Consider the following 14,601-nt stretch of genomic DNA (forward strand, 5'->3'; position numbering starts at 1 on the left):
GCTCTCTCTCTTCCCCCACCCCCAATCCCTTGTTTTTCCAGCGTTAAAGCCAATCAACCAATCACAACTGAAGTGGAATTCTGAAGGCATTTTGCACAACATCCAGTGGGCCGATGAAAATTTGGTGATCCAGATGACTGGAGCATATTTCATCTATTGCCACTTGTACTTTTACAAAGCCAAGTGTCAAAATGATGTGATTGACATCAAGATAACACTGCTTGTCAACAACGTTGCCAGGAAGGAAATGGTCGTCAATTTGTGCAGTTCTCAGGAGCTGTGCGAAGGGATAAACCGCGACAGCTTCATCAGTCTTCTGGTGGAACTGAATAAGGGGGATCTGATAGCGGTTCATGTTGACCCATTCAGATATTTGGATGTAGACACCTTCCCAAAAAACAATGTTTTAGCAGCCTTCAAGTACACTGGCGAAGAAGAACAGAGCTACTTCATTAACAGAGTACCTGGTAATCTTTAATTAAAATCGTAATGAGGACCTGCCATTTATTTGTGCCACTTGTGAAGGAGCTGTGATATCCTTGATCATCATTATAATCATCTTTATGCTGTTCATTGTCACTGATGTCGTCATCATCAGAACCAGCTATGCCCAAGCCAAAGTCACTTCAATTCTTAAAGAAGGAACACAAGGTATATGGAAAGACTACACTGGAAACAGAGTGTGGATGGTTTATTTGTTGGGGTGGGGTGGGAGAATCTCAGTCTCTTATATCCTTCTACACACACTATTGGAGGAAATATAAGTTATGATCCAACCCAAATTAAGGATTTGTCACCGTCATTGATTTCAGCCGGAAGGATTTGCAGTACAGTCCGATGTATGTTGACTAAGAAGTAAGGCCCATTAAGTTCAATGGGACATTGCCAGGTAAGTGCAAGGGTGGAGAACCTTACCCGTATTGGTGCCTGTATCACCTCGGGAGAAACTATTAGGTCTCGAGTCCAGCAGTTGTAATGGCTGAAACTCAGAAACAGGTACAGTTACGGATATGATTCTTCCCTACATTCAGTACGCAATGAATGCTTGCTGGTTGCGAATAGGTTGGGCCTATAAGCTTACCATAGATTGGCCAAAATGCTGGACTTGATATTTATTGCATCTATATCCCACCTTTTTTCCTCCAAGAAACCCGAGGCAATGTACACCATCCCCTTTCTCTCCATGTTATCCTCTGTGAGGTAGATTGAGCTGAGAATCAGTCCCAAAGTCACCCAGTGAGCTTCCATGGCTGAGTGGGGACTAGAACCTGGTTCTCCAATGCCCTTACACCACAGTGTTTCTCCGTAACACACAGGCTCTCGCTTTTGGTAGGCCATTTGCTCCTCTTACGTTCTTAGGCGAGGGAGGAGACATCTGAATCCAGGCATTCGCTTTTCCGCCACCAGATTTGTAATTGAGAGAGCTTCGGCTATTGGGCGGTATAAAAATGTAATAAATGTAATAAATAAATAAATAAATAAATTGGGGAACAGAGCTTGATGTAGTCAAGCATATGATCAGGGAGCCCTTATAGGCCCCTTCCAACTCTACTCTTCTATGATTCCATGATATACATAACTCATGCCAATAGCCTGGGTTAGTCCTGGGGTGAGGGGGAAATTCCAGCAGTTCAGATTGACCATCTTGTAGGTCTGCATTTGGCCCACTAGGCATCAGGAAGGGGTGATGGGAATGATGGAGAAGAAGAAAGGAAGGAACTTTCAAATATTTATTTATTTATTACATTTTTTATACCGCCCAATAGCCGAAGCTCTCTGGGCGGTTCACAAAAATTAAAACCACAGTAAAACACCCAACAGTTTAAAACACAATTACGAAATACAGTATAAAAAGCGCAACCAGGATAAAACCACACAGCAAAGTTGATATAAGATTAAAATACAGAGTTAAAACAGTAAAATTTAAATTTAAGTTAAAATTAAGTGTTAAAATACTGAGTGAATAAAAAGGTCTTCAGCTGGCGACGAAAGCAGTACAATGTAGAGGTAGACCTACAACCATTGGGGGAGGAGATTGGCTCTGAAACAGGCAGAATTCAGGAGGAGAAAGAAATTCATTCAGTCTCCATTTGAACGTAACGTCACCCAATTTTGAACGTTTTGGGGGAACAATTTACAAATTGGGCTAAACATGCCCAGTTGTTTCAGGTCAGCTTAAGAGACTTTGGCCCTTTAAAAAGAAAACAACTCCACTCAGGATATTCAATTTAGTGTGAAGATATCTTTCTTGACACCCACATCTCAGTGACTCAACTGGTACTTTCACTTTTGTGTGCAAAGCCTCCGGCTTTCTTTATAGTGGGGCTGGGCTCATGCTTCCTGTCTCGCTGAGATGCTGTCACCTTCCTTTTCAGTGATGCAATTGTAGCAAGATTTGGGAGCTGATGACTCGGGAAGAATTCACAGGAAGGTCCTCAAGTGCATCGCAGCCAGATTATCCACCTTTTAAAGTACACTTTACATTCCAATGCAGCGTTGTAAAACCATTAAATTCACAGCCTCAAATTACCTAATGGTTTCACTGGTTCCAGCCAACTTTATTGTCAGTGCTTGTTCCATAGTTCCAGCTTCCTTCATTTCATTTATATTTCCTGAAACTGAGAACTTTGGAATCCGCAAGGTTAATAGTTCGTATTTACAACTGTCTTAAGTATAGCCTTTAAAAATGGCCTTCTGGGTGTAGTTGATTCCCATGTTAGTCACTTATTATAAAAAAGGAGCCTTGGAAATGAAGACTGACAGATTTGTTGTATGTTTTCAGGCTATTTTCAGGTCATTCTCATGTTTACTGAAAGTAATGCTGCATGAATTTATCAGTTTCCCTCGATTTCTTCTTATTCCCAATATTACATTTGTTAAAAGGTCAGCACAAACAATCGTGCGTGCATTTTTCCTAAACTACAGATTTTTGCACACCGTGTTTCCCCCATACATTTTTTCTCTACCTTTTTCACTAACATGCTCATTTTCTGCACATTTTCCTACAAAATCTGTACTTTTGTATGCATTTTTTTAATCGGAGAACTGCACTGCAAAATTTGGAGATGTGACACTCCATAAGGATAACTGCATTTCGGTTTGCATATTGGTTGGGGAAGTGCAAATTTCAGTGTGAACCAAATGAATGTTTCCCTCTATCCTGACTTTAGAAAATGTATTTGTGGGAGACTGAGGACGTTCAAAAGGAAGTCCAATGTCCAAAGCTACGGTAAGGATTAGATGGTTTAAAGAGGGATTGGAAAAATCCATGGAGGATAAAGCTTCTAGCCATGATGGCAATTTGCTATCTAGATGGACATACAAGAATGGGTTTTCTCCTCCCAAATTCTACAATGCACCTTCCTCTAGAGTTATGACCGGCTTCACTTTCTCTGAATTCAGGAAAAATATCAAGAGGGTTGAGGGTGTTTTTTTAAATGAAGCCTCCTCACTACCACCCAAAAAACAAAAGTTTCATCCTTGTAGACTCCAACTGCATTCAAGAGGCAGCTGGGCAACCATCTGTCAGGGATACTTTAGGGTGGATTCCTGCATTGAGCAGGGGTTGGACACGATGGCCTTATGGGCCCCTTCTAACTCCTCTATTCTATGATTCTATGACTACCATGTTCTTTTTATTCCTTTTAATCAAGATGCTCTTGATGGGGCTACCATAGAGTCATAGAATAGCAGAGTTGGAAGGGGCCTACAAGGCCATCGAGTCCAACCCCCTGCTCAGTGCAGGAATCCACCTTTCAGCATCCCTGACAGATGGTTGTCCAGCTGCCTCTTGAAGGCCTCTAGTGTGGGAGAGCCCACGACCTCCCTAGGTAACTGATTCCATTGTCGTACTGCTCTAACACTCAGGAAGTTTTTCCTGATGTCCAGCTGGAATCTGGCTTCCTTTAACTTGGGCCCGTTATTCCGTGTCCTGCACTCTGGGAGGATCGAGAAGAGATCCTGGCCCTCCTCTATGTGACAACCTTTCAAGTATTTGAAGAGTGCTATCATGTCTCCCCTCAATCTTCTCTTCTCCAGGCTAAACATGCCCAGTTCTTTCAGTCTCTCTTCATAGGGCTTTGTTTCCAGACCCCTGATCATCCTGGTTGCCCTCTGAACACGCTCCAGCTTGTCTCCATCGAGGCTCATCAGCCTGTATTTCTGTGCAGCGATGAGTACTTTTAACATATTGTGTGACTCTGCCTCCTTTTCCATTTCTTCTGCCCTTTTTGAAGAAGTCATACACTTCCATTGCTTTATTCCGGTCATGGGCACCATCCCATCAAGTTTCAGTGAACCGCATCTGCCAATTGGATGCCCACTCTCCCAACTTGGAGAGATCCTTTGGGAGCTCCTCACAATCTCATTTTGTTTTAACCAGCTTAAATAATTTGGTATCATCTGCAAACTTGGCCACTTCACTGCTCACTCCTAATTCCAGATCATTTATGATGCAACTGGGACCATTGGTTGCATCAGGATTCTTCGTGTGTGTGTTTTACTGATGCATGCAGAACACCACCTAAAAGGAATGTTCACTTATTTATTTACTCAAATCATTTACTTATACTTCATTCTTCAGTAGAGCAGGCTCTCAAGAGCAGTTTACAAATAAATAAAAATGAGACAGTCCTTGGCCATGGGCTTGCAATATCTAGGGTGACCATATGAAAAGGAGGACAGGGCTCTTGTATCTTTAACAGTTGTACTGAAAAGGGAATTTCAGCAGGTGTCGTTTGTATATATGGAGAACCTGGTGAAATTCCCTCTTCATCACAGCAGATAAAGCTGCCCTCTTTAAAATCTGGTCACTCTAGCATAGCTCCTGCACTTTAACTGTTGTGATGAAGAGGGAATTTCACCAGGTTCTCCATATATACAAATGACACCTGCTGAAATTCCCTTTTCTGTGCAACTGTTAAAGATACAGGAGCCCTGTCTTCCTTTTCATAGGGTCACCCTAGCAATATCAGAAGATGTGATGGTAGGGTGATCATATGGAAAGGAGGACAGGGCTCCTGTATCTTCAACAGTGGTATAGAAAAGGGAATTTCAGCATTTCATTTGTATGCGTGAAGCACTTGGTGAAATTCCCTCTTCATCACAGCAGTTAAAGCTGCAGGAGCCCTGCCCTCTTGACCAGATACAGAAGAGGTACCCTGGGACTCTTCTTACATTAGGAAGGCAGAGAGTCAACCCGGATGGTTGCAAGCGTTCATCAAGCTACTTTGGCAATTGGTCTTTAGCACTGGTGGTTGGATCAGGGCTTAATTTCCGAGGGAATGCTAGGGGCCCCCAAAGTGAAATTAGCCAGCCCCATTTGAACCCCTTCCAATTTTAGCAAAACTATACCCCAGTACACCCATAAGTCATCTAAATACAGTGGGTAATAGGGACATCACAAAAGGTAAGGGGACCAGAGAGCAAGGCCCCAATAATTATTAGCTACAGTATGGAGAGGCTGTAGCTCAGTGGTAGAGCATCTGTTTTGCATATAGGAGGTCCCAGGTTCGAGTCCCTGCAACTCCAGGAAGGGCTGGGAAAGAATCCTGCTTGAAACCCCTGGAGAGCACCTGCCGGTCGGCGGCGGCGGCGTTGTCGTTGTCATTGTTATATTTATTTGTATCACACTTTTTGCCCAATACTGGGACTCATGGCGGCCTTACAAAGTTTAAAACATACATTGTAAAACCTAGAAAAGAAATGTACACAAAAAACCCACAATATTAAAACATTAAACGTTTAAAATACATGAAAAAATTATAAGTTGTTAACATAGATGGAGGGCCAGATTATTCTCCAAAGGCCTGCTGGAACAAAAAAGTTTTTGCCTGCTTCCGAAAGCCCATCAAGGAGGGAGCCAGCCTAGCTTCCCCGGGAAGAGAGTTCCAGAGCACCGGAGCAGCCACCGAGAAGGCCCTTTCCCATGTTCCCACCAAGAGTGCCTGTGAAGATGGTGGGACTGAAAGAAGGGCTTCTCCAGAAGATCTCAAAGCACGGGCAGGCTCATAAGGGAGAATACGGTCTGTCAGAAAACCTGGACCTGAGCCATATAGGGCTTTATAGGTCATAACCAGCACTTTGAATTATGCCTGGAAACAGACTGGAAGCCAGTGGAGCTGTTTTAACAGGGGAGTTGTATGCTCCCTGTAACCGATCTACATCAAGCAAGATATAACACTTTTAAAATGGTATGAAAACTGTATATGTAATGTGTCCTGGGCCTGAACAGTTGTCATAACCATTATAAACCGTTATAAGCAGTAGTGTAGACCCTGCCCAGCCCCGGTCAACAATCTGGCTGCAGCTCTTTGAACCAACTGGAGTTTCCGAACACTCTTCAAAGGCAGCCCCACGTAGAGCGCGTTACAGTAATCCAATCGGGATGTAACTAAGGCATGTGTCACCGTGGCCAGGTCCGACACTTCTAGGAATGGGTGCAGCCGGCACACAGTGTTGATGATACTGGGCTTGTAAACCAAGGGGCTAGTTTTGTATAAGGCATCTTCCTAATTCAAACTCTGGATTGGACGATGATGCTAGGGAGAAACTGCCGAACATCTTATCCAGTCAACTGACTATTTTGTTTCTGTGAGGAAGTAAAATCAGTGGTTTTTTTCCCTGGAGACAACCTCCCTTCCTCTTCCTCCTCCTCCTCCGCATTTGGACAATTACGCCATTGCTTGGCTTTGCTTTGATTCCCAGTTTCACTTCATGACAGCGCAGCAGCGTGAGTGGGCAATTGCGTAGCTTGGCACAGCAGGAAGCCAACACATGCTCCGACTAGTGGGAGCAACAGGTTGTGTTGTGCAGCGGTTCATGCGTTTGGCATGCTTAGGCCAGAACTTCCTCACTCTCATGCCATTGCCTCATTCACAGCAAAGCTAGGAATAGCCTTTTCCCTCCCACTCCATTCTGAATTCTGCTTACGTCTTTGGAGACAACCCAAAATATGTTGCAACCGGGCCAGGAATAACGCAACGAGGCCTGTCTCGTAGGATGAACTCAACTGAGAGTCATGTGTAAATCAGCTCTTTCTTTGCCAGTACAGACAACAGAATTTTTCTGCTGGCTTTAGTAGAAGTAAACATGGAAGAGGAGGCCGGTTTCTTTTCCTTGAAAAAAATGTTCTCAGAGCAGCTTTATTAAACTGAGGCACAACTATGTGTGCACCTGGGTTCACAGCCCAAATTTCATACCCCACTGCAGCAGAATTATTATTATTATTATTATTATTATTATTATTATTATTATTATTTATTTATTTCCTCTCTCATCTCACACTATTGCCCCGCTCGTGCTCTTCGCTCCTCTGATGCTCAATGTTCTCTTTTCCAGGCTAAACATGCCCAGTTCCTTCAGTCTCTCTTCATAGGGCTTTGTTTCCAGACCCCTGATCATCCTGGTTGCCCTCTTCTGAACACGCTCCAGCTTGTCTGTGTCTTTCTTGAATTGTGGAGCCCAGAACTGGATGCAATACTCTAGATGAGGCCTAACCAGGGCCGAATAGAGAGGAACCAGTACCTCACGTGATTTGGAAGCCATACTTCTATTAATGCAGCCCAAAATAGCATTTGCCTTTCTTGCAGCCATATCGCACTGTTGGGTCATATTCAGCTTGCGATCTACAACAATTCCAAGATCCTTCTCGTTTGTAGTATTGCTGAGCCAAGTATCCCCCATCTTTTAAATTCCCACCCACGCCCCATGCAACTGTCTCTTTGGCCAATCAGAGCTGCTTCCATCCTCATCAAAGCTAGCGGAGATCACACAGACTCCCAAACTGCACTGAATCCGCAATGATAGGAAAACCTGTCACAAAATTCGTTTGTGGGGGGGAACTGGATTTAGGGCAAGAAACGCCGCACTAGCTATGGAGAGAGGTGTGCGTCATCTGAAACTATTGGCTTGAGCATGGAGTAGAACCGGAGTAAAAGCTTCATGTAAATACCCCCTGGTTGGTCACTGTGAAAACAGAATGCTGGACTAGTGAGTGTGGTGTTTCTCAGAGAGCTCATGCTTTCAATGGGAGACCAAGGACGAGTCCTGCTAGGTAATCCACAAAGCTTTTATTAAGCAGCAAACATCTCTTCCACCTGAAGAGAGTCTAATCTCTTGGAAACGTCCCCCTAGGCAAAACTATGCAAACTAAGCAAGACAATTGTCCAACCAAGGAGAACAGGAAGCCCCTTCCCAAATGCCCATAACTTCAGAGAGCTTGGTGCGGAGGCAGGTTCTGGCGCAATCCTAGACAGACAGACTTTCTCACACCTTCCTTCCGCTCTGTGCGTTTTAGCTTCTGGCGGACCCTAGCATCAGCCAGCTTGTCAGGGCGCTCTCCTCCAGAAGAAAGCTCACTTCCCATCGAGTGTGTAGGATTTGGCCTTGAGGAGATAAGCTCTGGAGAGGGCTGACTCCCAGCTGGGGAATCGCCTGTGAGAGCTTCCTCCCCCACTGGGACAGGCTGGCTGGTGTCTGGCGCCTCCTCCTCTAGGTCCGAATCGGATTCTGATTGACTACCTGAAACACCTTCTCCCAAAACAGGGGCAGTAGGGTTAGCCATGACAGTGAGGCCTTTAGTCAGATCCAGCATGGGTCTTCTTCTGTTCTTATGAAAGTGTTGTAAACCTTGCATAGTTGTGCGCAGCACATTTCATTAGGGTGCGCACCTATGGATTATTATTTTTAAAGACAAACATTTATTGAACGCTCAATAATAAAGGACATTATTTTTATTCATTTATTTATTAAACACTATAGACTTTGATTCCTACTCCCAGCAAAGCGATTCCTTTTCATTCCTGCTGTCAGGAGCAATATTTTATTTATTTATTTATTGCACTTATATACCACTCCCATAGCCAGGGCTCTCTGGGCGGTTTACAGAAATTCTAAAATTAAGATAAAAACGATTATGCAAAATTTAAAATTCTAAAACACAGAACATACACATATAAAGCATTAAAAACCGTTTAAAAAAAACTAAACATGTGGGTGATGAAGATGTGCCGCCCTATGCCTGGGCAAAGAGGAAAGTCTTAACCTGGCGCCGGAGAGATAGCAGCGTTGGTGCCAGGCGAGCCTCGTCAGGGAGATCATTCCATAGTCTGGGGGCCACCACTGAAAAGGCCCTGTCCCTCGTTGCTACACAATGGAGCAATGGTGTTCTCCTGGAGGCAGCAGTTCTTTGGCTGGCAGAAGAGCAGCTGGAGGGCAGCCAGAGGGCCGTTCTCACTGCGTATGGATCCCCCTCTGGATCCCAACTCAATGGTCCCTTCCATTCAGCACTTATTGCTTGCTTGAGACATTAGGGTGTGCCTGGACACACCTGGCACACACCTTGCGCACGCCTATGAAACCTTGTTTGCAAGTACAGTACGAAGACTAGGCAGATGAAATTACTGCTGCAGTCCATATGCACACATGTCTGGGGCTAAACCCCATAGAACACAATGGGACTCACTTCTGAGTAGGCATAAACGGGATTGCATTGCACAATTTTATTTTATTTTAAAAACAGCCGAGATGATGTTACAGTCACAGGCACTACCACACCCTGTTTCGGAAGCCAGTGTAAGCTAGAGATGTTGCTGACTCAGTGATATACAATGTACAGCAGGCGGGCCCGGGGGGGAGGGGGCCTTCAGCGATGTGTAAAGCCCGACGAGTGATTCATTGTTTTGAAGATGCTGGTGTTGAACGTACACCAAGAGTGTTTTTAATCTCTCCTGTAAAACATCAGAGCTTATTCTATTTTGTAGCAGCCTTAGGCCGTTGCTAGACGAGGCGTTAGGGCGGTGTGAGGCCCGGTCTCCCTCCTGTGCATCCAGATGACGCACAGGGGATTCTGGGGTCAGGCTGGGCTAACGCCTCCCTTAAGCCAGGGTAAGCGGATTCGCTTATGGCCTGGCTTTTCCGCAGCCCCGGCTTGAGGCCAGGGCTGCGGAAAGTCTAGCGACTTCCATGGCTTTTCCCGGCTGCTCGCTTACTCGCAAGTAGCTGGGGGAAGCCACGGACTGGGCACCTTTTCATATGGTCATCCTAGCCAACCCTAGCCTGCTTCTGGCGCCTCCTGAAATCAACTCTGTTTGGAAAAGTTTTCCTCAACTGACTTGCCTCCATTTTTCTGGTTCCTTTGTTTTTAAATTAAACAATTTTAATTTGCTTTTTTCAAATCTTCTTTCTTTTGACTGTTTATACCTATGTTCACCGCTTTGGAATCTGTTTTAGATATTGAGTGGTATATAAATATTGTAAATAAATGAATGGTTAAGATGCTGCCAGCCATCAGTTAAATCTCAGCGCAGCTTCTGACCCCCTGTGTCCATTCCATTCATAGCACCCCTAGGGTGACCCTATGAAAAGGAGGACAGGGCTCCTGTATCTTTAACAGTTGCATAGAAAAGGGAATTTCAGCAGGTGTCATTTGTATATATGGAGAACCTGGTGGAATTCCCTCTTCATCACAACAGTTAAAGCTGCAGGAGCTATACTAGAGTGACCAGCTTTAAAAGAGGGCAGCTTTAACTGGTGTGATGAAGAGGAAATTTCCCCAGGTTCTCCATATATACAAATGACACCTGCTGAAATTTCTTTTTTCAATACAACTGTTAAAGATACAGGAACCCTGTCCATCTTTTCATATGGTCACCGCAAGCACCCCTCCCCTAGGGAATCCCTTCCCTGAGGCTATGGGTACGTTTGTGATATCTAAGAGAGGGTTTATCCTTTCATTTCAAAGTTTGCCCTTATACACTTTCAAGCCCAGATCAAAGAAAAACTGCTTTCCTTACAGACTTTGACAACTCTCCGTTCTGCTGCCACCTTTTGCCTCACATTGACTATCCTGAATGATCGATGGCACACTGAATGTTAATGAACAAAGAAAGATGATTTCTTAATAACACTTTAAAACCTTTAAAAACACTTTAGAACCTACCCGCTCACTGCGCTCAACCTCTAAGGTCCTCCTCCGAGTGCCTACTCCGAGGGAAGCTCGGAGGATGTCAACAAGGGAGAGGGCCTTTTCGGTGGTGGCCCCCCAATTATAGAATGATCTCCCCAATGAGGCACGCCTGGCGCCAACGTTGTTATCTTTTCAGTGCCAGGTCAAGACTTTTCTCTTCTCCCAGGCAGTTAACAGCATTTAACAGCATACGCTGAGTTTTTAATTGACCCGAGAATAATTGTTTTAAATGGATATTGTTTTTTAAAACTTTTGGTGGTTTAAAATTTTGTATATCTGCTTTTAACGTTCATTGTTTTTAACTTTTGTAAACCAGCCAGGGAGCTTTGGCTATGGGGCGATATATAAATGTAACAATAAAATAAAATAAATAAATACACAAAACAGTAGATCAGATGTGTTTGTGCATGTTCAATAAAACACTGAAGTTATTGCTCCTTTTTTTATCTACCAATCCTATTCTCAACTCCTCCTTCAACCTCTATCCCCCAAATAACAAACAACCTATCCCTGCAAATATCTGCATTTGCTTTTACGTTTATCCAAGGCAGGAAATAACAGCAGCCAGGAATGAACCTGGATTCAACAATGATGCAATAGTGAGAGGAAGCAGGTTCAGATGCCAAGAAGTGTATTTACTTACCGCTCTGGGTTAGTTAGATAACTTTCACTGCTTATTAACAAATGAACACCCACCACATTCCACACCTGTTCAGGCACTTTCAGTCTAAGGTCATATTGCTGCCCTGAGAAGGTTTCCCTTGTATTAGCAAGGGAGATTTCTCGTGATGGTGAGTTACATGCCATGGAACCTGCTGGAGCCTGTAAACTCAATAAAAGCAATGACATAAGAATAGCCCTGCTGGATTAGACCTATCTATTCCAGCATCCTGTCTCACACCATGGCCAAACAGAAGCCTTTTCGGAAGCTGCAATGCAGGAAATAAGTGCAATCATGGGTCGGGGGGGGGGATTTGTTCAGTTTGTATTTTAATGCAAACTTGTCCGATTTTAAGCTTTCAAACCAATCTGCGGTACAAAACAGAGGTACCCTTCGAAATATGCACTTTTGTGAGTTATGCAGTAGAGTTCTCAAGCCAAAAAATGTGCACATAACTGCATATGCTACTGAAAAATAACATTTACAACCTCATTATATGGGGGAAATGGTTTGCAAAAATTATTGGAGGCACAGTAGTGTCTCCAACAGATAACACAATCAGTACAATATGTATTCCATAAAGCTAAATGGAAATCACGGGGTGGGATAACTTTATGAAAATTGAAAAAGTTTCACCAATCTTCCTGAAAGACTTTCACCAATCTTCCTGAAAGACTTTCACCAATCTTCCTGAAAGAGTTTCACCAATCTTCCTGAAAAACTTTCACCAATCTTCCTGAAAGACTTTCACCAATCTTCCTGAAAGACTTTCACCAAATTTCACCAATCTTCCTGAAAGAGTTTCACCAATCTTCCTGAAAGACTTTCACCAATCTTCCTGAAAGACTTTCACCAATCTTCCTGAAAGACTTTCACCAGTCTTCCTGAAAGAGTTTCACCAATCTTCCTGAAAAACTTTCACCAATCTTCCTGAAAGACTTTCACCAATCTTCCTGAAAGACTTTCACCAATCTTCCTGAAAGACTTTCACCAAATTTCACCAATCTTCCTGAAAGAGTTTCACCAATCTTCCTGAAAGACTTTCACCAATCTTCCTGAAAGACTTTCACCAATCTTCCTGAAAATTTCACACCCCAGAAAGAATTTTCCCATAAAGGTGCCTAGTTTATGTTACAGAAGTGTTAATTGTTTGCAGTAAAGCTTTGTGGATTGGCCTAAGAACATCCCTTAGTATTATTATTATTGTTATTATTATTATTATTATTATTATTATTATTATTATTAATTATTTATTTATTTATTTATATAGCACCATCAATGTACATGGTGCTGTACAGAGTAAAACAGTAAATAGTAAGGCCCTGCCACATAGGCTTACAATCTAATAATTGACTCTTTGGGGATGCTTGAGCAGCTACAGCCCACAACAGCGTGGTTACTCTCGCGTAGCCGGGAGCCGCGCACAGGGCACAGCACTCCCCAGGAGTGCTGAGCCCATCGGGGCTAGGGTGGGGGGAGTGGGGAACCTTTTTAAAAGGTCGCTGAGTCGCTCGAGCACTTGTGTGCTGCCGGCTCCTTTAAAAATTAAAAAATGACGGGCGCGACGGCTCTCTTCTTGAGCTCGTCGTGGCTCGCATGTAAACGAGGGCGAGATTTCGCGGTATTCATAACGCGAAGTCTCCCCGCCTCTCCCCTGGATTTTCCCCTAGGTCTAGCAAAGGCCTGTGTCTACAGTGTTAAATAAATAAATAAGAATAATGTCCTTTATGATTGAGTATTCAATAAATGTTCGCCTTTTAAAAAAATATATCCTTGTGTGTGCATCCTAATGAAATGTGCTGCACACGCCTATGTACATCAACAAAATGGAACGGTGGAGGAGAGTGCCAAGTTCGCCCATCCCACTATTAAGACCTGAGTTGCTACTCTGAACGCAAGAATTTAGGACACATTCCAGATGTGGTGGAAGCAGCCGCCTCTCTGCATTGCTTGCCTTAATTTCCTGGCGGCAATGTTAGCATCCTTCCAGGCAGTGTTTCCTGATGGAATATGCAGATGGAATTAAGTTCCCCTCCGAAACCACTAACTCCTCCAGAGAGCTTTGAAGATACAAGACGGCTGATGTGGGAGTGCAAAGGGAAATGACTGAACTTGTTGGTGTCTTTCTTCAGACGAAATCGTTTGATATCTCTTTATAGACTCTGGTGCAATGGTTTCAACAACGTCAGAACAAGATATGATCTTTCCCCACCCTGCAGCTGGAGATCACCAGAGGTGGAGATGCCAACACTCAAGGTGGGCAGCCCTTTGGCATGTAAACCTGCTGAGTGATAGCTCCTCCAGTTGTGAAGTTACATTATACTGAATCATTTAGTTTGTCTTGCCCAACATTGGGTGAATCTCCAGGACTCACTGCTGAGATACTTTTCCTAGATGCAAGAGAGGAAGCCTGTGACTTTCTGCATGCAGGATTCAAGGTCTACTTCTGACCTATGCCCTGCTTCCCAAACCACACAGATAAAGATTTAGACCCTGTTCAGATGTGGACAGAATGTGGACAGGCCGACGTTTTTCTCCCTCTCTCAAAATACTAGAACCGGGGGTCCTCCCATGAAACTGATTGGTGGGAGATCCAGGACAAATAAAAGGAAGGACTTCTTCACACAGCACATAGTTACATTATGGAACTCATTACCACAGGATGTGCTGATGGCCACCAATTTGGATGGCTTTAAAAGGGGGTTGGATAAATTCCTGGAGGAGGAGAAGGCTATCCATGGCTACTAGCCCTGATGGTTGTGTGCTATCTCCAGTATTCGAGACAACAAGCCTGTGTGCACCAGTTGCTGGGGAACATGGGTGGGAGGGTGCTGTTGCAACATGTCTTTCTTATTTGTCCCTGGCAGATGGCTGGTTGGCCACTGTGTGAACAGAGTGCTGGACTAGGTGGACCCTTGGTCTGACCCAGCAGGGCACTTCTGATGTTCTTATGACATGCTAAGCCACGGAGGTT

General features: G+C 44.0%; 1 protein-coding gene across 1 annotated transcript in view; it reads left to right on the plus strand.

The window, feature by feature from the left end:
• TNFSF8 (TNF superfamily member 8) overlaps positions 1 to 14,601 on the plus strand; it is a 116,900-nt gene that overhangs the window by 44,496 nt on the left and 57,803 nt on the right. Inside the window, exon 4 of the mRNA XM_063144971.1 lies at positions 42 to 467. Coding sequence (XP_063001041.1) covers positions 42 to 467 — 426 coding nt within the window. The remainder of the gene's footprint in view (positions 1 to 41; positions 468 to 14,601) is intronic.

This window comes from Elgaria multicarinata, chromosome 19, assembly GCF_023053635.1.
Source record: "Elgaria multicarinata webbii isolate HBS135686 ecotype San Diego chromosome 19, rElgMul1.1.pri, whole genome shotgun sequence".
NCBI lineage: Eukaryota > Metazoa > Chordata > Lepidosauria > Squamata > Anguidae > Elgaria > Elgaria multicarinata.